Here is a 27,601-nt window from a genome sequence, read left to right on the forward strand (position 1 = left end):
ATTTGTACGCTGACCGGCAGGTGCTGTGAATAAGGCGAGTAAACATTTTATTTATTATCTGGTATTAACAGCCTTCGCTGTCTTGGTGATGGTACGTAAACCATTAGTAATGCTCAAACATCTATTTAATGATCCCCGCTATTGGGGGCCTTTCGTACCCCATCATCATCACATGTTGGTGGGACAAGGGACTTTTTATTTTCTTTTTATAATTTTTACATTTAATACTTTTATTTTTGCGCTCTTCTTTTATTCCTCTCATGTTTTTTCGTGTTTTAATTTCATTTGTCATTTCTTCTACCTTTCCCGTTTATACGATGCCTTTATTACATCTTCTCATTCCTCAATTTTACATTTCTTTATTTTTATTATTCAATTTTACAAATTTGGTTAAAATACATATTTATTTTTATTTTTACAATTATTCTTACATTCAAACTTTTATTTCTATAGATTCCATTTGGCGCAATATTTCTGTAAAACTAAAAGAAATTTTCTTTTGTTACTTCACCTTTATTAACGAGGATATCGAATCCTCGCTAATATTCGTAAACCGGCATTTGGTGTCGACACGAGGTCCTCCATATGCGGGAGAGTCACCTACCATGTGGATCATGGTGAGGTCCACGCTTGGTTTACAGAAACACGATCGATCCTCCCTGAGCTTAAACTGCTGATTCACAAACATAACTGTCTTTAATTTTACAATGGTTATTGTTACAAGTATATTTATTAATTTAGAAAAACACAACAGATATCTTCGATTTAGCTGACGCCCAATGCAAGGCATGGGTCTCTCATAAACATATCTATGAAGGGACATACTATGATCTCCATGCTTGGCAGGCGAGTTACGCAGAGAGCGCTGTTGTCCATCCACTGAAATCTTTGTTTTTGAGCCGTAGCAATCCCATATAATTAATGCACAGTGTTAATTACATAACATTGTATCCCGAGCATCGAACCCATGACCTACGATCTCTAGTCTCAGGGTCTCAGACCACCACTGGACAGTTAACCATATTCTTATTTAAGGTTTTTATAATAACAATATATTTATAATGTATCAAAGGAAATAAGAAAAACAGGATAAGAAGTGACCTACACGTACATCAATTATTATAAAATAAGAAAAAATATAATAATTTTTCGAATATATCTTGCAAATGAGTCAATTATTCTTTTTTACACACTTTGCGTTGAGAAAAAACAGTTTTAATAAAAAAAAATGGACATTTAAATAAAGTTTCCACTAGAAATAACGAACATGCTCTATGATCACCAAATTTGTGTATAAGTGAGTAATAAGTGTATAATTATTAACTTTCCTTAAAATATTAATAAATAATAAAGTTTATGTATTTTAATATGGATAACACATGTTAAAATCTATATACAAATAAATAAAATAACTGTACGTTTGTAATATTAAAATAACCGCTTTTTATATATAAGGTGCATGTATCAAAAATAAATTATTTACAATTTTTCGTCTGTACGTTTGTTCCGGATAATTTCGTACGATTTTAATATCACTTATGCTGGCAGAAAGCTAATGTAATAAGAAGTAATGAAGGCTATCTCTATTAGAAAAACTCTTTAACAAAAAAAAGTAAAAGTTTTTTCTTGAATTTCTCGCGGACAAAGTCGCGGTCACAGCTAGTAGTTCATAAATAAACACACACATATGTGTGTGTGTATTTACATATGGTTAAATTTATATACCTCAGATATTAGCGTCTGTGTTTTAACAATAATAGTTACTATTTGCATATTTTTCTTAGTCACGTTTCTGCGTTTCGCAGTTTTTACTAAACTAAATTAGACTATGCAAATTTTTGGCGTCTTAAAATCTTGTTTCAGACTCCTTTTTATTATTTAATGGTGTTATGTTAATTTGTTGACCAACAATGGCTGGTTTTTATCATTACGTTTCCTGAGAACACTTCCTCATCACGACTCCATATCGCCATCCTCAGGTTGTGCGCGAGTGTCTGTGCGGCGGTTGCCGTATTCGCCAGTCGCAGTATGCAAATCTGTTTACAAACACTGGTACGGGTCAAGTTTCTGATAAACATATTGACCAACATATTCATATGCCACTGCACCTTGGAACTGCTATCAAGTTGTTAAAATGCAATCACCATTAACTTATTTATTTATTCTTCACGATATCAGTAAAATATATATGTCTATATGCTGTTGTATGAGCATAGGCTTTATGTACACAACGGATGGGACTATATGGAAAAATTAAACCTGGTATATCTACCAAACGGTGGGAATAGTTGGAGGAAGCCTTCATCGAAGAAGGAATCATCATCTATGACGTGAGCGTTTCAGTCCATAGACATCCTAAGTAAGACCTAAGCCTTCTCTGAAGATATATATAAGGGTATGTATGATAATCGGTTATGGTACAAAGAGGACGCTGCGGTCCAGGAAAAAACCAAAAATTTTGTAACATAATCTCAGGCTTTTGCCTGCTAGATGCCCATGTACAGTAGTGGACCTCCTATACCTTATATGATAATGAGTCTCAGAAAACAGAAACTAACTTGTCACCCAAACTACTGAGCATATGAAACGGAGAGAGTCCACTGGTAGTGTTGCTATCTCAACGATACCTTCATTGAAGTCACGATCATCAGAAATGGGGGGAACTAAGCCTGTAGAAGAAACGTGGGTGATTCTCCTTCTAGATGGACCCAAAAAATAATCAAGGGAAATAGCAGCGGTGAGCATAAGACTGGTTATCATGGAAGCTTATGCCTTGCAGATGCGTCTAACGGCTGATATGGATAAATGATGTAAGGAGTGGAAATATTACAAGGATTAACTAACTTCAAAGCCTCCCGAGGATTTACTTATACGGATATCAAACTCTATTTATATATATATATACACATTTATATATATATGTATGTGTATATATATCAATCTTTACCAACGGAAAATGCTTTACTTTCCTCTTACAAATAGCATGACATTTTTCCTTCATCCCATCGCGCATACACCTCACCTGACGTACATCGTTTTTTTACAGTCGTAGGAATATCACTCTCGTAAATATAAATCTAACCAATCTATTAATCAAAGTTATAAACTATATATATATATAGTTATATATAATATATATATATATATATACGGGCTTGCGGGAGTAGTTTAAGTTTATTGTTCATTGTATATGTAGCGATATTTACAATTGTAGTATATATATATATATAAGGAATGAAAATTGTAAATATCGCTATATATATAATAAATTAAAAACACGGAAAAATTCATTTAAATAACGAATAAAGAAACAAAACAAGATAATAATGAATAGCGCTGCGACCTTGGTATTTTATTTATAGTCTGTGGTTTAATGTACTGTCACAAACGAGTCGAGCGCCATACGTAACTAGAATTTTATAACAACAGATAAAGATACAATTTGTTTACGTTGGAACTTTTAACAGAACTCTTATTAATCGTCAACTTATTATCTATTTATCTACTTAATCGACTTTACTTCTGACTGTACATACTTTTGGAAGATGTTATAGTTGTAGAGAAGAAGCAGGAAGAAACTCCACAACAACACTTATTTTAATAAAGTTTGACAAGCAACACCGTTGCAAAGGATTTTTGTCATTTAAATATTAGTTTATTGAATAACAAGCCTTTTCCGTCAATTTACTTTTAAAGTGCGTTTTGAATTTTGTAAATTGTAGTCCAATAATGTTTTGCGCAATTTTAATTAAAATAAATTAAAGACTTTCTACAGTTTAAATTGTTGGTACAGGCTTTTTCTCACGGAGTCTTGTAAATACTCTAAAATCGCCCCCTATTTTAGATAATTCATTATAATTATTGTAAACGTACAAGATATATTTTTTATCAATTCTAATTTGTATCGCTAGGGGTTTTTTTTTTCAATATTTATTTTTCGTCTAAACTAAACGCAGACAGTGGGGAGAGGGTTGCCGCTATTTGATACGGATCTTTCTTCTCCCAGCTGCGAGGCACGACAGCGTATTATAATTTTTACAATTATTACAATTATTAATTTTTTTCTCTTATGGATATACGTAGAAGATATTATCATAAATATATTGTGAGGCCGCTGTAAGGATATTGACATCTTTAAACCGACTTCTCAATGAGATTCGCGACCCTAAGCCGTAAATAGTTCGGAAGGCTCTCTTTTGCAAAACAAATATATTTTCAATATCCGCACCTTTACCACATTGCATCCATAGGAGACAATACTATGGAAATATATAAAATACATTACCCTAGCAGTATCAATTTTGTACGAAGAAATTTCCAGTGTACATACAGCAGGGTACCATAATTGCACACTGCAATCGCAAACCTTCCTGCCAAGTGCCTGATAGATATCTTTGGGGAAGACCTATGCATAGCAGTGGGGATCTATAAGCTGAAATGGCAATACATATAAGTTACTAGCTGATCCCGCAAACGTTGTTTTGCAAAAAAAATTGATATTTTAATTTACAAATAAAAAATAAGGGTTGATCGTAGAGGGGTGAAAATTTATGGTAGTAGTTGTATGCTGTATCATAAAAAAATAAAAACAAAAAATATATTTTTTTTAAATGTGTACAACCTTTATCACTTAGGGGTATAGAAAATAGATAGTAGCCGATTCTCAGACCTACTGAATACGCATATTAAATTTGGTAAAAATCAGTCAAGCCGTTTCAGAGGAGTTCAAGTTCGAACACCGTGACACGAGAATTTTATATATTAGATTAGAAGTACCCGAAAGTAATGTCGTTTCTGTTGACATATTTTACAGAAAAACCTATTGATTTTTACCGCTCCGGCATTAAAAATTTGTATACTAGATGGAAAATGGTCGTTAACGAAGGTGAATATAATGTTGATTATAAAAAAAATTGTCAAAAATTCAGTCGTGTGAATTTAACTTAAGAAAGCGACATTACTTTCCTGTCCCCCTTATATATTAAAAACTACCAAATAGTTGAGAAAGATTGAAGGTTTGAGGATATATTTTCAGTTTAATTTTAATAGATTTAAGTAATGTATTACAAAGATATAATATAAAGAAATCTACACATTTGCAAATCAAAATGGTACCAAAAAAAAGATGCAAAAAAAATTACGACGTTATATATATACTCATTAGTCAACTGTGTATTACAATACACACCCATAAAATATTAAATATAAAGTTGTTAATAAATCATACTGTAGTACAAAGGTTTTTTTAAGTGATAAGAGAGTTTGAGAACTAATTTACAATAAGAACAAAATAAAAATAAGGTATCGTCGCAAATTGTAAACCAGTGACTAAGTCTATGATAGTAATGTAATATTTAAAATAAATCTGTGATATCTTGGAAATACAAGAGATAGATGTAAGATGAAGTCTTAACAAAATGCAAAAATGTAAAGAGTGATAGACGTTACGATGAACTAAAGAAAATATGAAGCAGGTAACAAGAATATAAAGCAAAAATCAATACTAAAAAATTCATTTAAAGTAAACATAGGACCTGTTACACATGTAGGAGCGAAAGAAAGTTCACTAAAAGCGGGAGACATAGAAAAGATCTTGAATCTTAAAAGGATCACTGTATGCAATTAGATCAAGAATCCGTAGATCCTATAATCCTAAAAACTCACGCTGATGATAGACCTTCGTCTTCAGACAAATACGCAATTTAGAAAGGGAAAATACAAATGATGAACTGACATTAATATATTGTTATTAAATTCCAGATGTTGCTGATAACTGTAGCAGTGTTTGTTGCAACTATCCTATTATGGTTATACATGCGTTGGTTGAGATTGAAGCGGTACTGGGCAGTTCTGGGAGTGCCTTACGTACCTCCGAGTCCAATATTGGGAAATTTAACATTTCTGCAACGGTACAATTCTGTAAGTACTACTATTCAATTAAATTACATATATTATCTGTGATTCGTTGAGTTAGTGTCTATGTTAAAACTATAAGGCAAACCCTAAAGTAAATTCAGGCTTTATAAATTATAAATAAACGGTGTTATAATTTTAGAGGATGCAATAATTAATTCATAACAAAATAAATAAATGATTCAACCGTTTTTAAGTCCGCTGTACTTTTTCTCCAAGCGATGTCAAAGTAACGTTGATGTTTTTCATTTTTCATTTCTTTTAATTTTTTTTTTTTATTTTTGCTCGTTCAGGAAACTTTAAAACTAGTTACATTTTAACAGGCGACTATACATCAAGCGGTCATTATAAGTTTCTGCCTTTAGCATTATTATTATTACATACACTGTGAGGACGTGCAAAAAGATCATAATCCTACATAGACAAAAGTTACCTAATAAACTCTATAGCATATACAGGATAAGGAACAAAGTCTTACAAGATACGTATAAACATATACTCACATACACATGCATGTATGCATATGCATGCACAATGTATAGACAATGTATAAATAAATTAAAAAGTTGTTATTTTGAATTCGAGAACCAAATAAATCGTTCATGTATTTGCGTCATAATGCATATGAATTGACACTAAAAATGTCATATTCTGGTTCTGTGACCAATTCATTCATCTTACGCGGAGCACGCAGTAAAAATGAGTTATTTCGATAGTTAATGAGTTACTGCGACCATTAGGAATAGAAAATGGCTTAGGATTTCTCAGCAGCTCTAAAAAGGAACATGTATATGTATATATAAATTCACAGACGGTCAAGGAATTCTTTCAGACTTGCTTCAAAGATCTATTTAAATCAGCCAGGATACTATAAACAAAATAACGAACGCATCAAACTTTACTCTTCCTCCTTCAAGACCCGATAGAGACATTCTAAGAACGCCCTTACTGATTCCATATCAAGATTTCTTTGCGGACAATCATGTCATCGATCTCAAACAGAAATAGAGTTCGCACGTGATCGAAACGCCGTTTGCAAGCCAGAAACCTTAGATCTTGTTTTTACCACCACATATATTTCAATATAGATAGTTTATTAATCCTTTTCATGTCAACCAACCAAAGAGGTTCATAAAATTTACATCACAAAGTTACACAAAAAATAGAGTAACACTCGACGTGAGTTCTACGAGAATTTACTTACAAGAAGTATATATAAAACGAAACTTAAATTTTTATAAGGCTTGCTGTAAATATTGATGTATAAAACAAAACCTTCACAACCGTGACATCAGTCACTCAGAGCACTGTAAACGCAGACCTAACAACTCCACCTATAACGAGGGCATCAAAATCGATCACCACAAAGTTCACAAACCGTTTCGCTTCTGCCCCCGCCTCCGTACAGCAAGGGCGATCCTAGACAGGATCCTCATCCAACCTTCGATCGCCTAATACTCCTTTCATATCACATCTTATAAATATGCTAATTGCACTATACACTCATACGCGTATAGTCTATCTTCGTGGGAAGATCTTTGATTAACTGTCGAAATAGGAATGGTTTCATTTTGTTATGAAGCGGCGAAAGCCTCCAAGCAAGTATTGACATCAATAGATACAATGTATGCACTCTTTTGTTTTGACATGTTATATATAGAGGGTGTTGAGTAGAAGAGTGTAGATATTTTGCTGGTAGAAAAAGGTAGTCAATGCAAATATTCTTCTAGTATATGCACCATGGTCATATGTTTTCGTTTTTTTTTTTAATTTTAGTTAAAGAACCGATTTTCAATTAAGTTACTCTTTTTTGAGTAATTCGTTAAATAAAAAACATAAGATAACAATGTACACTTTTTTATTATTTTTAAAAATAAGCACATAACCCACAATAGAATCAAAGTGATTGAACTTTTTTAATTATATAAACAATCGTGCTCTAACCAAAAGAAACAATAAACAAAACCTTATTAAAATTTTACGAACATCAGTGCGTTTCTACAATAAAATATGCTATTGAAAAAACGAGTCAAATTATTTAAAATAGTAATTTGTCTTCCCCTCTTTCGTTTGACGCATAAAACAGCAAGATACACCCATAAATTACAGAGTTAAAAGGCCGAGAAGTCTGAGAGGTAGTTAAAATGATTAAATACGTTTATATATTATCATTTGACCCTTATCTCGCTTGATTTTAAGAGACGACGAGGTCTGCGATGCTACATGCTTGCTTAGAAACCTATTCACTCTTATCTTGGAGGCTTAAAAGTCATAGTTGGCAGGAAATGACGCCAGTAGATTGTTCCACTTTTGGGCCTTTCTGTGGAGTATCTGGATTCAAAGTCAAAATTCAAGACTCGTTTATGATACCTTCGAAAGCTAGGAAGCTTTCGTTTTTTTATCATGTCCCGCTAAAAGCCTATTATATTGCTATTACGCGATAGAGAGCTTCATTCTTAGTGACATATTTCACGAAATTTTAGGTTTATTTTCAGCACTCATTTCTGAAATATGACCTACATGCTCCTACTTCAGGTATCGTATTTTATTTATTCTTTATGTCACTTCATGAGTTTGTATTATTTCTACTCATACTCTCAAAAAAGCAATATATATAGGCTTTTAGCGTGATACAATTAAAAACGCAAAAGCTTTCAGCTTTAGCAGACAGAAATTATCCGAAGGTATGATAAATGAATTATGAATTATGACTTTGAATCCAGATACTCCATAGCATGCTTCCATACATGCTTCACCTATAAAAGACAAAAAAGTGACTGAAAAAAAACAACATGAAAGATATAATATATAGTCCGGAGTCATTGCAACTTATCGAGCCATGGTTCTATTTTTAGTTTTATGTATTAATAATAGGAAAGCTAAACACGTTTCAAATGGCGGCAACAACAACAAGTTCTGACGGTAAACTGTCTTATTATTCAATTTCGACCTGACCTTGGTTTATCAAACATTCTGCCTCACAACAACGGAAAATAAAATAAAAAAGTACGTAAACATTTCGTTGAATCATATGATTATTGACCTATTCTCATATTGCGACTTAAAATTTTAATTCGTTAGTGTCAAAAAAATTCAATAGATGGCGCTAAAAGAAAGTCTTTTTATGTATAGCCACCGCTATTGAGGGCTTCTCGTACCACTATCTTTCAGAAGTATAGCGACGTTGATTTTCTTTATTGATTTTTTCACGCTCTTTTTTATTACCTTTCTCTTCTTTCATTCATCACATAATCTATCTGTCTACTTCTTTCATTTCACAATTTTGTCGATCTTTCTCTACCGTTCTATTCGCTATACATCCATCCCAATATCTAAATTCTAGTTATCTTTATTTATAATTTTCTTTAAATCTTAGTTTTATGCAGCTTTACGTTCTATATACATATATATATCACAGTTTTTATCTTTAATTATACTTACTGCAAAAGCAAAAGAAAGTCTTTAACAGCTTAAGATTTATCGACACGCTCATTGTGTTATAAAATGATCATCAATATTTTAATCACAAAACATCCACAGCTGGGCATTGGCCTTCACATATTATATAGCACCGGTTTATAAGATTTTTTAAATTCAATTATTTAAATTCAATAAGTTTGTTAGATATAAATAAACAAACTTGTTTTACACGCTCATCGTATACAAATTTTTGTTATTCCGGCATTTGCAACATGTATATAATCATGGTACGAGGTATATAAAAGAGACAAAAAACTTACTGATTTAAATACTGCGTCATGAGTTTTAAAGACTATATAGTACAGAAATGATTTCATAATATTGCTATATACAGAATGATCTGTTATAGATCTAACAATATTAAATGAATTAAAAATCAATGGTTTCAGTATTATTGAATATTGTAATGCTCCCACGCGATGATTTTTAAATTTCAAATTGCGTGTGTAATATCCTTAACAATATACATAAAACGTGATACATTTGGCTTATAATATTCTCGGTATTCCAGGCCAAATTGGACTTGTAATATAGCCCTGTACCAGGCCGCTTTACCAACGTACCAATCGATACCCACATCTGTTACTTGAACAATAATAATCCCACATCTATTAAATTTTAAACAACAACAAGACGATAATGTAGATAATAGAGTAAGGATATTCTTTTTTCAAAATTCGAATAAATACTTATTAAAATTATCTTTGTATTGCTAGAGTTTATTGCTTATCTGAAATGGCAGTAGACCAGGCACATCGCTTGAGCAAATGAAAGGTTCTCGAGTAACCCCCTCCCTCACCCCTTCGCCCATCTCCCCTTCTTCCCTTCTCCCTCCCCCCTTCTCCCCCTTCTCCGTGCACACTAGCTGGACCGACAGCATAGTTACGGTCGTAGAAAGTCGCAAGATACAAACATAATTGCGATCTTTGAGGGAAGCCCAGGCCTTGCAGTGGGCGTCCGTGAACTGAAAAGAAAAAGAAGAAGCAGAAGTCATTTTCCTATCACATTCCGACAGAAAAAAAAATTAATACAACATATTTCAAATATAGCTAAACATTCAAACCATTATACATTTTAAACCAATTTACTTTATTAATCTGGATAATAATAGAAGATGGATGTCTTTTATTTGAATAAATGCAAACTACAGATTCACTACAAGTTTTTGTCGCAAATTTGCATCACAATTGCGCATCATTTCAAACATTATTCTGAATTTCACAAGATAACAAAAAAACGCATCTAATGAACCGCATTGTATTAAATCTACATTCGGTTCTTGCAACGAAAACATTTATATTCGCTTAAATATCTTTTTTGCATAACACGAATATTCTTAATATTTACAAAATATATCTAAGATTTTTTAAAAATAGAATCCTTTTATTTTTAAAAACGTGATTGGAAAACTTGTTATGATTATACTAGTATCGTTCTAAATTTAAATCGGATATGTCTATCTATTCCTCGAGTATTTATTAGATGTTATATACAATAAAACCTTTCTTATACTGTATGTACCAACACAGATCTAAATTCTCCCATAATTAGAACATACATTTTACAAAATATCTTAGAACATTCTTTTCTTAATTTTTAAATAAATAATTAAAAACATCGTCGTCAACGTTTCAGCCCATAGACATCCACTAGAAGTCAAAGCTCTCCCCAAAGATATCTAAGGGGCGGTATACCATAATCGCCACGTTTGGTAGGGGTTTTGGCGATTGCAGTGTGGTATTATGATACGCAGAGGACGCTGTTGCTCATCTTCTAGAAATTTCGTAGTGAACAGTGACAATCCTTTATGATTAACGCTTAATGTGGATTCTATTCGACTGTGTACCGGGAATCGAATCTGTGACCTACAATCGCAAGTCCCCTCTACCGCTATGCTACCAGTGTTCATATCAAATATATCACTGTGTGTATTTATTGCCTTTTTCTTATTTAGTGGCCCCCATTAAGGGGACCAACAATATAGGGTCCCGAGAAGTAACTAGGTGCGGGCAGCGCAGGAACAGTCATCGTCGTGATCTTAGAAGGAAGTCTATGCCCAGCAGTGGACATAGACCTCAGAAATGCAGAAAGAAGAATGTGTTCATGCGACAAAGTTAATTACGCATATTATATATTTTATGTTATTACTCAACTGTATTCTATACATTTGAACCTTTCGATGGGATATGTAAATAAATATTACATGACATTTACATATACATGACATTACAATCCATCTATCGATCTATTTATGTATTCATTGGTTAATTTATTTTATTTATTAGTATGTTTTATATATTCATTTTAAAACCGCTATAAACTTTACAATGTTATACGTGAATGCAATGCACATAAAAAATATAAGATAATTGCAATTTCAATGCCAGGCAACCACATCATTACAAATGCCATAAAACATCTGTACAATATTCATTTAGTACGTAAATACTATTGTGCAGGTAATAACTATCTAAAAAAATACTTAAGGTAGACAAGGCATTATAAATATCTAATCCAGTATTATGTAACCTTTTATGCGCCATGCTCCATCTAAGCCTCCCTATGTAACATACATAATTTTTATATTAAAACGAAAGGGTCAAACTCATATATGAGTCCACTTTCGAGTTGCCACCCTAAACAATTAAGTTAATGCTATAGAAAATATAGAAATAAAAGGAATATAGTAGTACCAAAAATAGTGCAATAAATAGTATAACATAAGATGATAATTACAAAGAAAATAGGTGTTAAATATTTGAACAATAAATGTAATGTTGCAAAATAAAATAGTAAGGAAACCTAGAATGTAGTGGTTGAGGATGGATGTATGGCTAATGGAATGAAAGAGAAAGACTGGGAAAATTGTAGAATGAAAGAAACAGTACGACAGATAAGATGATACATGAAAGAGAAGAATGATAATAATTAAAAATATGAATAAATTACTAGAAATAAAAGGCCCCTGTTCCACACAAGATAGGGGAACGAGAGGTCCCCAACAGTGGGGACTATTTAAAAAAAAAACAATTATGTTCCTCCTCCGCCCTCCCTGGGGATATCCCTACGTTGGGAAACACTGATCTAAACTACGAGTATGTATTTTTCTGGCTAATTCATTATAAATATATGATAGATATAATATTTTAACAGGGAATTTGGATGAAGCAAATATACAACTATAGCAAATCTCCGTACATTGGCATCTGGTTGTTCTGGAAACCAGCTCTCGTTGTGAACTCCTTGGAGATCGGCAAAAGGATCTTGATCAGAGACGCCTACGTATTTAGAGACAGACTCGTATCGTCAGGAACATCGGATCCAATTGGAAAGAATAATCTGTTCACACTAAAGGTATGGAATAATTTAGTTAAACAAAATATTTTCAGCTAAGTTTCTAGAAGGTTTTCCAGAACAATTCTCCTTTTAAAAGCAACTTGCTTCAGGGTTTGCTTATATAGATCAGCCAAAAACATTTTCCCCTCATGATTTAAATTTTCAAATTCTCATTTCAATTTCTTCATCAGTTGTACGTTTACGGGTTTAGCTGGTGGAAGTGATTTAAAACCATGATGTTGGCGAGGAAGACGATATTTAAGAGTAATTGAAGAAGGTGTATTCACATATGACAAAGAGTATTTACAATTTACAAAAGCCTAACACAACGGCAGCAAACACAACTCTGATGGCGTCCGAATATAAATCAGCGTTCGAATTCCAAATTCAAACATTCAAGAATGATTTAAAAAAAAAGTATAGTAGCTGTAATGGCCAGTAATAAGGAACATGAACGCTAAACACGTTACGCTAAGACAGAAAAAAGACGTTAGAAAAGGCCTTCAAGTAATTAGAAGTCTATTTCACACAAAAACAAACAAACCTTTTACTAACAATTATTAATTTTTGAAGTTATTAATATATTATTAACATTTTAAAATATAAAAATGTAAATAATGAAAATTATTGTTATATTTGAAACACAAATTTAGCCGTGATAAATTCGAGCCTGGGTTTTAGATTCCTTTAGCAAATTTTCCGTACGGGGACGAAAGAACAAAGCGTGTAGTTAAAAACAAAATAATGTATAATATATCACAATACGTTGATGGAGATCTTTCATCACAATTCTATCTGTAAATGGAATAAACATGCGTATCTTGAAAAATGTTATTAGTTATTGTATGTGTTAATCTTATGCCTTATTTCTTTACAGGGTTCAGATTGGACCAATCTAAGAAGACGATTGTCTGCAGTATTCACAGCGTCCAGATTGAGGAACATGCATGGATTAATTGTGATGAAAACCAAAGAGCTGCTGCAAAGAATTGATAATGATATGGTGAAGAACAGATCAGTCAACCTTAGGGTAAGACGAGATAGAGTAAATTAAATCGGTTAAGTTATGTAAACATTTATAATTGGCAGCTTAAAACTAAGTTTATTATATTTCGTAATGCGAAACCTTCCGAGAAGAACTATCAAGAAATATAGAGAATCGTAGTTATTTTGGTGATTGTATAAAATGTTTTTTACTTAAAATTATAACTATGCTTTTTCAAATTTTATAAGTAACTAGCTGATCCCGCAAACGTTGTTTTGCAAAAAAAATTAAATTTTTTAATTAACAAATAAAAAATAAGGTTTAATCGTAGAGGGGTGAAAATTTAGGGTCGTATGTATTTTGGTATGCTGTATCATAATAAAATAAAAACCAAAAAATTTGTTTAAAAATAAAAAAAATAATTAAGGGTGGACCACCCTTATCACTTAGGAGTATGGAAAATAGATAGTAGCCGATTCTCATACCTACTGAATACGCATATAAAATTTGGTAAAAATCGGTCGAGCCGTTTCAGAGGAGTTCAAGTTCGAACACCGTGACATGAGAATTTTATATATTAGATATGCATTTTGCTAGACCCTGTGCTTAGCACATTACTTTTATTAAGATATATATTTACCGCATCGATTAGTAGTTTGTTATAATGTGTCAGGAGTGATAGTGGGCGCATATGTCATTGAAGCGAAAGGTTTTTAAATGGCGACCATAGGCCAGTAGACGCGGCGTGGGTAAACTCCCCCCCTAAGTGTCACTTAGTCGAGGTTGCGAGTAATCTTTTAATTTCGTCATTGTTTGAAATTAGTTAATAAATATTGAAAAACTAGATTTAATATATAAAATCTGTTAAAACATCAGAATAGCCATCTATTTTTATATTCAGAACAAAGTTGTCTAAGTTACACTATTTACAACTAAAAACGACTGTAACTATTTTATTGATATTTAATGGAATCACGCGTTACTTTTCGGAAATCCATCCTAATTAAGAAAAGGACCAATATTTAGCCACTTCCGCACATGCAGTGGTAGTCGTGCAACAAAGTGCACCGAGCGCCAGAAAATAATGCGAGTTACACAACTGCCACCGTTAACCCTTTCAGGACCATAAGGTTACGGTACCTTATTTAATTAATTTAGCTAGATGTAATGAATTAATAGGCATCCTAAAAACATAATTTATACTAAAAATTCAAAAAAGTTTTACATTTTTCTTGGAAATTTATGGGACAAATATGTCCCTATGGTCGCTAAGGGTTACTTTCTATTTAAACTCTAAATTTTGGTTTACTTGTTGGTAAGTCTGTTTTGTTGTAAATAATGTACATTTGTTACTCAGTGTACTCTTTTTTACTTTTTTATGAATAATATAAATATAATAGGGCAAGTTATTTGTGGTACTCGGCGAAACAATTCCTGTTGTTGATGGATTGGTTAATGATTAGATGGATTGATTTTTTGAGACGTTGAAGGTTCAGGTGATTCTTGCCGTTGAAGAGTCGTCGTCTCTTCAACCTCGACATCAATTACCCCTTGGTCATCACACTGTACTAGAAGTCTTTGGTCTTCGTCATCAAGCACTAAGTCATCTTCCTCATCGCTATTGTCGCCCACAAAAATTTGAAGAATTTTATTTTTTCGAAGTTCAAAAACTCCAATTCCCTTACGAAACACATTCTGAGAAAAATATGAATAAGAAAATGATAGCATTTTGGTATATCACCAGGTCAAAAGTTAAGAAATTCCGTATAAAAAGTATCCCTTTACGCCGACAGGGACATCCGTGTCCCATAATCTTTATAACGATTTATCACAGAATACAACATAAATACATAACTACTGAATATTTAGAATAACAATTTACTTAACAGGTAATGATAATTTGACACTGTAAAAACTTGAAAAGCACTTTTACAATATCAATTATTTATTCCAAACAGCAGATCATTCGCGCCAAAAGAACTCTAACGTTCCGATGACGATAAACAATAAACGGTGTTAGTTATCCTATATTGTCAGTAAAAAATAATAAAAAGGTACTTTCCGAAATATTAAAACAAAAAAATAATTTACAATGGTTACGTAAATATTTAATTAATCCAAGATTTTTGCTTGGGACACCGGCGTCCCCGTGGTCGTGAAAGGGTTAATTCACTCAACACGTGTTTCACCCCTCCACGGGGCATCTTCAGGAGTTATGTTACATCGATTAGTGCAATGTCTGGCGGGCGGTGCACTTTGTTGCACGACTACCACTGCATGTGCGGAAGTGAAGTGAAGATTTTGTTTTTAATTTATATTTATAAACCGATATTTCCCAACGTGGTATCCACGCCCCATAGGGGACAATATTAAAGTAGAATCGATAGAGTTTAACCCTTTCGCTTTAACATAAAAATATATATGTTACACAGGGTGGCAAAAGGTTTTATAAAGGCTAACGAAGGCTAAAGATTTGAGAATAGTGCAATATACCATTCTTATAAAAAATACTCAAAAATGATACATCCTTTTAGACGGTGTTTACCGACTACACGACTGACGTCATCGGAGGAGCATCTTTGGGCATCGTTGGCGACGTAACTCTAACCGGGGAGGGTGTTTTACGGGATGTCACAAGAAGCTTTATGGTGTACGACCTGCTGAGAGGACTCTCCTGGGTGCTTATGTTCTTTCTGCCCTCCTGGGTCCATTTTTTTAGGTAAGAATAGTAATTATATATCATACATCTTTGTTGTCATACATTTGTCATCATACCTACCCCAAAGATTTTCACAATGATCTGTAAGAAAAAGGACCAATATTTAGCCACTTTTGCACATGCAGTAGTAGTCGTGCAACACAGAGTGATCGGTGTAACATAACTCCCGAGGATGCCCCGTGGAGGGATGAAACACGTGTTGAGTGATTTGGCGGTGGTAGTTGTGTGATTCGCGTTGTTTGCCGCATACGCATTTGACAGCGGGCTGGCGGGCGGTGCACTTTGTTGCACGACTGCCACTGCATGTGCGGAAGTGGCTAAATATTGGTCCTTTTCTTACTTAGGATGGACTTCCGCAAGGTAACGCCTGATTCCATTAAATACAATGACCTGTTACTCTACCCGCGTCCGGTGACTGCTAGAAGAAAGCAATGACATAATCAAGATCTAGACTGCTCATAGATTTCCTGTTTAAATACTAGGTCTCATAATGTAATTGAATATCTTTTCAATGAAATAAAGTTAGGGTTGCTTCACAACTGTGTTCACAGGGGAATCTCCGTCAGGTCACTCTAAACGAATGTAAGTTTAAATATATGCGGATATTCTTTATAAGTAGTCACCTAGTTGATCAAAGGGAATTGTTGTCACCCGAATGCGGGTGATGTGGCCTTATGGGAACCTTCAATGTCACTCTAATAAAAGTGAAATGGCAGACAATGTGTTAAGTTAAAGCATACATAATAAACACACACAGATAAGAGCGTGCTTATGCATGTACATACGCACACATGTTAATATTATTATTACTCCTGTTTATTTTTAATAAATGTACATAAATTTGTATGCCTTTTTTATAGTGTTTTAACTAAATTAGACAATCGGTGACATGATAATGTACAATGCGATTAAAATAAGAATAGGACGGGCTCTCGGCTAACTTCACTCATATAAGTACGGTCAGCATTAAACACATAAAATAAAAAAAATAATAATAATTGTTTTTGTTGATTGTTTAATTTGTTCTACAATGAGCAAAAGAGGTAGTGTTTTACATCGGCGAGCTCGAGAGATTATCAGCAATGTTGATAAGTACTTCGAGGAAGAGAAAAAACGTGCCATTATGTTGTTGGACCAGTTAAAACAAGCAAGAATTGTACCAAGGCCAGATGGCAATATTCATATATCGCGCGATGTATTTGGAAGTTTCATTAAGCATTTGGAAATTGCTTCGAAGGTAACCGAGCGAGTGACTTTAGCCACTGGTATTATTTTTTAACATTGCTTTTTTTGCACACTATCCAAGTTCCCGTTGTGACGTCACAACGTGGCGCTAGGCCGGTCCTATTCTTATTTTAATCGCATTGTATGTCACCGGTAGACGCCCACCGGTGGGCATAGTGCATCAAATGTGTGAAATTTATTCTTTGATATTATATTTAATACATCCTGTGATATATTTTTAAATGAGATCTGTGTCTTTCAACATGTACTACCTTTTTAACTGTCATCAAAATCAACCACATACAAATCAAAATCATTTCAGACCATTTCAGAAATGAGTGCAGAAAGTGCAAAAATTACGCAGAATAAGTTACCAAGAATAAAGATCCTCAGATGATTTAAACATGACAATTAAAAAATCTGAAAGCTTTAAATGAAGGAACGATAAAGGAGTCTTGAATTTTGACTTTAAGCCTAGAAACACCATAGAATGGTCCCAAGTCAAACAATCTATTGGCGTCATTGTTTCTAGCAAAATATAACAAGATACTTCTGGATAATAATGAATAGATTACATCTATACAAGCATGTAGCATCGAGGACCTCGTCATCTGTTGACATCGAGCGAAATAGATGTCTAAAAGAAAATAAAAAATATTACAGCCAAAGACATATAATATTATATTTATTCATATTTATAAGTAGCAAAAGATATATGAACTATTTATACATATGTCAAAAATATTTAAATATTTTCAGATTAAACGCATTTCCAAAGAAATCAATTGAAACTTTGAGTAAAATATTCCGCGAAGCTCTGGCTGAACGAGGTGGATATGAGCGCCAGGTGACGGAAACAAGAGACCTACTCGACGCATTGGTGAAGGTTAAGCAGGAATGCAAGAAAGAAAATGAAGGTACATACAATTTAATGCAACAAACGTATTATCAAAGGCTTTTTTATGGCTTCCGCTATTGGAGACCTCTCGTACCTCTAACTTCGTGTGGATTAGGGACTTTAATTACATTTTTAATAATAATTTCACTTATATTTTATTGCCGTTCTCTTCTTTCATGCATCCTATGTTCTGTAATTCTTTTGCTTTCTTTTCACATTTCATCTAACCTTCCCTTTCATTCTATTTCCCTCTTTTTCGACGCCTTCCATTCATCAAGTTAACAATTTTATTTCTTTATTTTTATTTTACAATTCTATTTATTTTATATACTTAATTCTTTTTTTACATTGTGTTTATTGATTTATTTCTTTTACAATTTCAACTTATTTATTACTTGCGTTATAATTGTTTTTACATACCACGAGGAAATCTGGTTGCGTCTGCTCTTCCTTGATTTATGAGGCTATTGTATCCTCACCGGCTTTAATACCAGACCGGCATTCAAAGTCGAACCAGAGTCATCCGAATGCGGGACACTTGGCTACCAGGTGGACCACAGTCTGTTCCACGCCAGGTTCACAGAAGCACGAGGGATCCTCCTTGAGATTGAATCGGTGAAGGTACTCAGAGAACTCCCCGTGCCCCGTGAAGAGCTGGACCAAGACCGCGTCCACCTCGATATCCTCGAGCACGCGGTAGGCTGGGATGGCGTCCGGGAAGAATTATTAATAGCTAATGTCATATCGCAATGATATTGTTAAATAAAATGTGTACAAAATCAGTTTATATATTGATTTTGTGGGATTCTACCTAGGTCAGGCTTCCTACGGAAGTTCTTGAAATATTAACAACACGAAGTTCAAAGTAGAAGTGTGTATATCCGAGCTTCGCCCGTATTTATATCGACGTAAATAAAGAATTATATTTCTGTGGGATTCTTGTCGATGTGTCTATCTTCTTCGATCTTTTAATTTGACTTGAATTTGCACGTACATTTATATATATTTATATTAGTATGTTTGTATATGTATGTACAGTAATGTGTGTTTAAATAAATTTAGTAAAAGAGCATTTAAAACAGCCTTTGAAACAGGATATTGGGAAACATTTGTAACATATGTAACACCTTTTTTAGGTTATATATACATATATATGAATGAATAGTAGTTTATGAGAAGAAGCAGGAAGAAACTCCACAACAACACATCTTTTAATAAAGTTTAACACAGATTTATACATATACACTTTATCAGATATAGCCTAAATGAAATCAAAATAATCAGGCGACATCACTGCCAAGGATTCTTGTCATTTAAATATTCGTTTATTGAATAATAAGCCTTTTACATCAATTTATAGGCAACACGCAAACATTTTTAATTTTACTATTACAGTGTCTATTTAAAATCAATAAATGGATATATAAATATTTTAATATCCGAAAATTACATATATATAAAATTTTATAATAAGGCCATTTTATTTTCGATTGTAATGCTTTAATTTTTTTTCTTTGATTATACCACAACACGGATTATTTTATTTTGATTGTCGTCAAATATATGTATGGGAAAGTAAAAATTTTTCTTGTGTTTTTTGCTAAGAATTTTCCTTGTAATTTTTCCATCTTTTACCTTCATAGGAAACTTTGTCGAAATCTATAATGCCTAGAAGTTCGAATCCGCATTTCCATATATTACTACTATTGAATTGTATGTGATATAAATACATACATGTATATATATTTTTAGATATGCCAGAGGAGACACTTATCGCTCAGGCTGCAGTGTTTATTCTGGCCGGCTTCGACACCACGGCGACAGTACTTTCTTGGTGTATCTTCGAATTAGCTTTTCAGCCAGAAATACAGGTAAAAAAATTATTTATATCATCATCATTTCAGTCGTAAGGCTTTTCTTATTAGGATCTATAGTTCAAAGACATTAGCGTACGTGCCTTTGTTTTATATTTACGTTTAATATCTCCGAATTCTATTTTGCTTACGTTTTTGCATCTAATAGTGTTAAGTACAAAAGTACGTTTCTTAATCTATCGACACCCTGACAATGTCCAATTTCTAAAATTACGTTTCACGCGACCACTTCCTCATCCCTACTCCATATTGGCATTCTCAGGTTGTGCACCAATGTCTACGCGGTTGCCGTATTCACATGGATGAATCTTGCGATCGCATCTTGAATTTCATCCGTGCAATACACGCGCGAGTTCGTGTGACGTGATATTGCTACCACCTCACGGACAATGTTATACAGAGTCAAAGTGACTGTGTTTGGCACTAATCAGTGTAACATAACTCCTGAGGATGCCCCGTGGAGGGGTGAAACACGTGTTGAGTAATTTGGCGGTGGCGGTTGTGTGATTCGCATTGTTTGCCGAATGCGCATTAATCAGCGGGCTGGCGGGCGGTGCAATTTGTTGCACGACTACCATTGCATGTGCGGAAGTGGCTAAATATTGGTCCTTTTCTTACTGTTATACAGGCCAAGGGTGTCTGCTGTACGATGGATAGTGACGTCAGCCTTAAGGCTTTACTTCAGACATTTTCAGTAGGTTTGAAGCTACCTGCAACCGTTTTCAAATGATCCTGTGGAGGAAAATCCTTCGTTACGCTGACCGTTCCATGGTCTTTACTCCAGAAGCTATTGTCCAAATTAGCCCGTCTTCTTTGTGCGCTATATGGACTGTCTTCTAAATTTAGATTCGCAAAGATCGCCAAGATGAGCAGTCATGCGCTGCTCGCGACTTTCCGCTACCTTAATTATATCGTCGGTCGACTTAGTGGGCACCCTACACCCCCACCTAGTGTGTAGCTTACCCACGTCGCATCTACTGGCATGTAGTTGACACTCGAGAACCTTTCGGCTCACAACAGCCATCACGAGCGATGTGCCTAACCTAACCTAACCTATCCATTACTCTTTGTTTAAACATTGAAATTAAGCTTTATTATTACATTTTTATTATTAACATTAAATTTGCAAGCTATGTACATATATGTCATTATGAAAGAAATGTATATAATATATTTCACAGTGACCTAGAGCAAACAAGTATAATAGCGGTGTGATGTGGAAAAACGTTTATTGAATCATTAACATAATTTGTGCCATGAAGATGAATAATGCGCCTTCGAGCGGTTGCGCATCGTTCCCTAGTTCAAATCCGACTCCCCGAGAACTGCAACGGCCGCGGGCGCACGTGCTGTGTCTTGGCTACTTGCCAAGGCGCAAGCAAGAGCGCATATAGTGCACGCCGTGCGAGTGAGCGAGACGAGTGGGCGAGACGAGCAAACGGTTGAGCGTTGTGACGACGTCCGCGGGAACTTTCGCATATGGCGGCTTTTTATGTAGCAATATTATTACAGCGATTAATAAAAAATGATTTCTTTCGTTTCAGGAAACACTCTACATAGAACTTCAGGAGTTACAAAAAGGCAACAAATCAAGTGATACAGACATCGCAGACTTGACCAATTTGGAATATCTAAATGCGGTTATAAACGGTATATATCTATATCATACTTCTATCTCTTTACATAACAAATACTCCTTTTTTTTAACTAAAACTTTGGTTTTCAAATCAAATTAAAACAAATAATTCACATGGTAATTTTATATTCTTAAGCTATTTTATATTATACATAGTCTGTCATTTTTTTAAATTAGATTTTAAATATAAAAACTTCTATTTTCATGAATAGGTACAGTATGTTAGACATACATATGTTAAAGCACGTATATACAACAATGGGTAGGAGGAGAACTAACCAAAATTATGTGGGTTGTTTCAAAGAAAGTCCTCTTCAGATATATACAGGGTGATTGGTCAAGTGTAGCGTTAAAGGAGTGAATGTATATATCTCTCGCTATAACAATCGACAAGTTGCAAGAGTTTCATAAAAAGGTTCCTTCATTTTCAGTATCATGAAATGTATCGCCTAATAACTAAAACAAAATGGCGGCTGGCTCCTTATTTAAATAAGGATAAATAAAATAATTATGGTAACAAGCATACTCATATATAGGGTGATAGTTATACTTAAAAAAGCTTCGAAGCGATGAATTACATGATATAATAATAGTTGAAAAAATAGAAACAATTTATATAGAAGTACAGGAGGCGGTCTTAACATTACTACACTATTACATATACATTACTATACACAAATATATATATGTATATATATATAAATATATATACATTTACATATATATATATATATACGTGTGTATAAATATATATAGCATATATACTTATAATAAATAAGGTATAATATAATAATAAATAAAAACATCAAATTGGATCGCACTTGACTCAGAAAGAATAAAGAAAAAGAAAAAGAAATCAATCAATACATAAATAATCATATTATAGATCTAGTAAATATTACTTAACCATTTTCTTAAAAATATGTAGTGAGTTTGCACGTCTTACATTCAGCGGTAAATCATTCCACAATCGAACGGCCTGTGTGTTAAAAGATTATACTTTTAAATCGTATACTTTATCCAAAAATGGATAAATGTAATTTGTTATTTGACTTTAATATTAATTTTCAGAAACATTAAGAAAGTATGTACCAATGGGATGGATAGACAGGGTGGCGTCGCAAAACTATGAAATAGATTCAAAGCTGACCATCACCGCCGGGACACCGGTCTGCGTGAATGTGATCGGCATCAACTACGACCCGGATATACATCCAGATCCGAACCGGTTCAATCCGGACCGGTTCATAAACAATCCGGATATGAATTCAATACCGTTATGGACTTTTGGTGATGGACCACGAAATTGCATTGGTAAGTATGCTAATATGTGATTAAGCCTCGTGCAACGAAAGTTTCGACTCAACTCCGAGCATAGCCCTCTCCATTGCTCTCTGGGTCACCTTGTGTCTAAAAGGATAAATCCTACAAGGCATTACCTTAACATAGTCAAATAAATAATAACTAAATAAACAAAAGAACAATCGTCATCGTCCAAAGATATATTTGGAGTTTTACCATAATCACCAAGCTTTGGCAGGTTGATGATCGCAATTCATCTAAAAACTTTTTTGTGTGCAGCACCATTCCTTTATAATTAATGCACAAAGTGTGAATTATATACAGAATATTCCGGGTATCGAACCCGCAACTTTTGTTCATAAGTCTCACTTCTTAACCAAAGAGCTACCACTATCATATATATTTAATCAGTTAGTAAATACATATTTAAATTAAATTATATGAATGTTTAGACCAGAGTTCCCCAAACTTTTTTGTGTCGTAGACCCCTTGCCATGTTCTTCCGTGTTGGGTAGACCCCCTACTTACCTGATATTGATTTCCTGTAAATTTCTAACTGTAGTGAAGTTTAGTGTTAAAAACTTAAAGTATAAACACATGTTAATTTATACTGTTATGTAAAATATACGTAACATTAAAATAAACAAATTTTTTACTTCATAGGTACTTTTATAAATAATGTAAATGTTTTGATATTATAAGATAGTATGATGTAAGTAAATAGGTACTATCAGTGTATGTGTTGAGATCCACCATCGTGGACCCCAATTTTCATTTTATAGACCCTCAAATTTTTGTCGCTAACGTAGACCCCTTGCAGGTTGTTATAGACCCCTAGGGGTCGATATAGACCACTTTGGGAATCACTGGTTTAGACGATGAAAAGTATTTTGTTTTTTATTGTGCGCTTCGATCTTTTATTATAATTATTTACAATTAAATTTAAAATGTATTATTATCTACAACTCCGCAGGCTTTATGTTAGTTCAATAAATAAAATAATAAAAAAATATTTCACATTGATTTATTTTTCAGGCCGTCGCTTCGCATATATAAACATACGTTGTGGCATTGCCTATATCGTGAACCAATACAAGTTTAGACCTCTACCAAGTACACCAGATCCAACAAGAGTACAGATTGAAAAGCACGGCATGTTCTATTCACCAGGAGAACCGATCCTAATTGAATTTAAGAAACGGAATTGAATGAAACCAAATTAAACAATATGTTTAAATAAATATACTGTTATGTGTCAAGACGGGGCTCAAGACATAATGTCACTTGTATTAAAAATGTGTTTCTTCACTGTGCTAAAGTTAAAATAGCAATAAAAGAACTAAATAGTAAAACGAACACCGTTCAAACGAACGTCGCTGCAAACATTGTTTCGCTGTCGCTTCGTATCCCTGAAGATAAGTAAACCTTCCTCAAATATAGCAAGCAAGACATTTATATACCATTCCTTACTTTGTCTTACCACCTTCAAGCTGCAATGAAAGCTAGCCACGTACAATAAAGTTCAAATAACTTTATTTCACTAATTACCCCAACGAGTCTTTCTGTCGCGCCGTCAGCCCCGATAGTATCAATCGTATTAGTACGATTTCGTTTTTCTTTGTTATTAGTTACGATATAATATTCGGTATCTTATCGCATACTATACCATTGGTAGGTTTGTGGCATACTATGTTACGTTATATTGCTTCGACTACCATGGTATCAATATAATGGGGCATTTGTTCCACTATATGCACGAAATTTAATTTTTGAATCTATCGGTCTCTTAACCATGAAAAGCGATGACAAGTTGGAATAACTTTTAATTCTGGATACACTTCGAGACTTCAAGATATTGTAAACTAATTTAAAACATATAATAAAATATATAAACGCGTCTATTACATATTTAACATAAATTTTTCGTGTGTTATGTTATTAAATTTTAATTTTACAAACTGTTTTTTATTTTTCTGTTTTATTCTTTTGTTAACGTTTAGATATATAGTTATTTCAATCGCCACGATTAGCTTTGGTTGGCGATTGCATTTGAAACTTGTTTGAGATCAATGGCATTCCTTTATCATATTATGCATGGATTGCAAGTATCAGCCCTTTACCTTTGTGTTAGAACAGCTCCTTAGATGTATATATTCAAGCATATATGCCAGGAATGTATGCGCTTGAAAAAGACAACATATTAAATTTTATACTATGTTAAACGAAAATCTGTAGAGGGGTGAAGGGAGGGAGGCTATATACAGCTGCGGAAGTACTAGGGTTGATGATGAATAAAATTCATACTGTCACCGTTTACACACTATTCACATGCGTTGATATGATTATGAATGATATTTTAAGTGATTTTGTTCACCAGTAATTGTCTTCCTGTCTGAGTTTGATTACGAATGTTGAGAGGTGACGCTTCCACTTAAATTTTTTATTTAAAGTAACGCCCAAGAAAACTGTTCAGTTAGTAAGAAAGGGACCAATATTTAGCAACCTCTGCACATGCCGCGGCAGTCGTGCAACAAAGTGCACCGCCCGCCAGCCCGCCGACAAATGCGTATGCGGCAAACAATGCGAATCACACAACTGCCACCGCTTATTCACTCAACACATGCTTCACCCCTTCACGGTGCATCTTCAGGAGCTATGTTGCACCAATTAGTGCCAAACACAGTGTGTTTAGTAACTGTTCAGTTAGTCAATTATAACACTTGATTGTTAATAACAAAGCCACAGTGACTTTTATTAGGACCTTGAATAAGTTCTCGCTGTTTTTTGAAGGATGGCGTTGCGGCACTCTGTGCCTGGAATAAAACTTTCTTTGAAAAAAAAAACAGCGAGAACTTATTCAAGGTCCTAATAACATTAGGAATTGTGTAAACTCAATGCATTTCGTTTCTTAGCGTTAAAAAGTAAATTAATAACTTCGAACCAAGGAAGAACACGTAACAATTCAATGCTTACTTTATCATGTTTACTCCTTTAACGCTGAACTTTAAAAATAAGTGAGGTATTATCAGAAAAAAATAAAATATCACATAGACCTTTTAAAAAACGGTAAATATAGTAAAGTGTAACAAAATAGAGCCAAAAATAGAATTCTCTGGAACACCTATTTTAAGCCGGTTGATATTATTTACATCAAAAATGGAGAGTGTTCGTGATAAATTTCATTGTAAATTAGTTCTATTCGTGAAATAAAAATGAAAGACTTTAAGTCGATTACAAAATGGACAAAGAAGGCAAAAATAGATTACATTTTTTGTACTTGTTTTTATTATAAATAGCCCTGAATCTTCTGAATCGTTGTTAGCAAAATATATAAATAACTAGCTGATCCCGCAAACGTTGTTTTGCAAAAAAAATACTTTTAATTTTCAATTTATAAATAAGGGTTGATCGTAGAAGGGTGAAAATTTACGGTTATATGTATTTTTGTATGCTGTATCATAATAATATAAAAAACAAAAAATTTCGTCAAAAAAATAAAAAAAAATTTTTAAGGGTGAACAACCCTTATCACTTAGGGGTATGAAAAATAGATAGTAGCCGATTCTCAGACCTACTAAATACGCATATAAAATTTGGTAAAAATCGGTCAAGCCGTTTCAGAGGAGTTCAAGTTCGAACACGGTGACACGAGAATTTTATATATTAGATTTAAATGTGTCAAGATTGAGTGTAATAGATAATCATTGTTTTCTTTTAACCAAGCGATCATTCAAGTAATATAAGCAACGAATTATTAATTATATATCTTGTACTGTAACAATTATTATACCCTTTCCTTACCGCAGTACGTTCCGCCGAAGTGACTCTATTGAATGCGACATGTGCGCCGTGAAGTGTACACATTTCATGTTCAAATTTTCTCAATTTTGTTACATATTTAAAACTTTTACTAGTATATTAATTAAAAAAGTAGTTGGACTGTATCTTAGTTATTTATTTGACTGTGATAAATCTTAAAAAGGATCTTCACAAAGGCCCCATTACAAGGTGGATACCAGCTAGTTCCGGCGCTGGTAACGAAAACGTTTAAACACATAACTAAAATATTTAATAAGTTATTCGCAGCGTTCTTTTTTATTAATCGTTATTCCTTTACTTGCTGCCAACAGATTTCGTTTAGTCAATGTTGGCCTATTGAAAAAAATAATCCGTGTTTCCCTTGATCACGCCATAATTTGCCGCCTTTTTTTATAATTCTCCTAACACTATGTTG

At 33.5% G+C, this 27,601-nt stretch overlaps 1 protein-coding gene across 1 annotated transcript; it reads left to right on the plus strand.

The window, feature by feature from the left end:
- Positions 1-24,773, plus strand: LOC137923369 (cytochrome P450 6k1-like). The gene is made up of 10 exons (XM_068766596.1): positions 1-34; positions 5,761-5,919; positions 12,547-12,747; positions 13,607-13,759; positions 16,249-16,433; positions 18,417-18,574; positions 20,308-20,426; positions 21,974-22,079; positions 23,137-23,379; positions 24,403-24,773. The coding sequence occupies exons 2-10, from the start codon at positions 5,761-5,763 to the stop codon at positions 24,573-24,575; spliced, it is 1,497 nt and encodes a 498-aa protein (XP_068622697.1). The 5' UTR covers positions 1-34; the 3' UTR covers positions 24,576-24,773.
- The last annotated feature ends 2,828 nt before the right edge of the window (positions 24,774-27,601 follow it).

This window comes from Battus philenor, unplaced genomic scaffold (assembly GCF_028537555.1).
Source record: "Battus philenor isolate CCGP_79_NKW_IND1 unplaced genomic scaffold, ilBatPhil1.0.hap1 SCAF_21, whole genome shotgun sequence".
In the NCBI taxonomy this organism is placed as follows: domain Eukaryota; kingdom Metazoa; phylum Arthropoda; class Insecta; order Lepidoptera; family Papilionidae; genus Battus; species Battus philenor.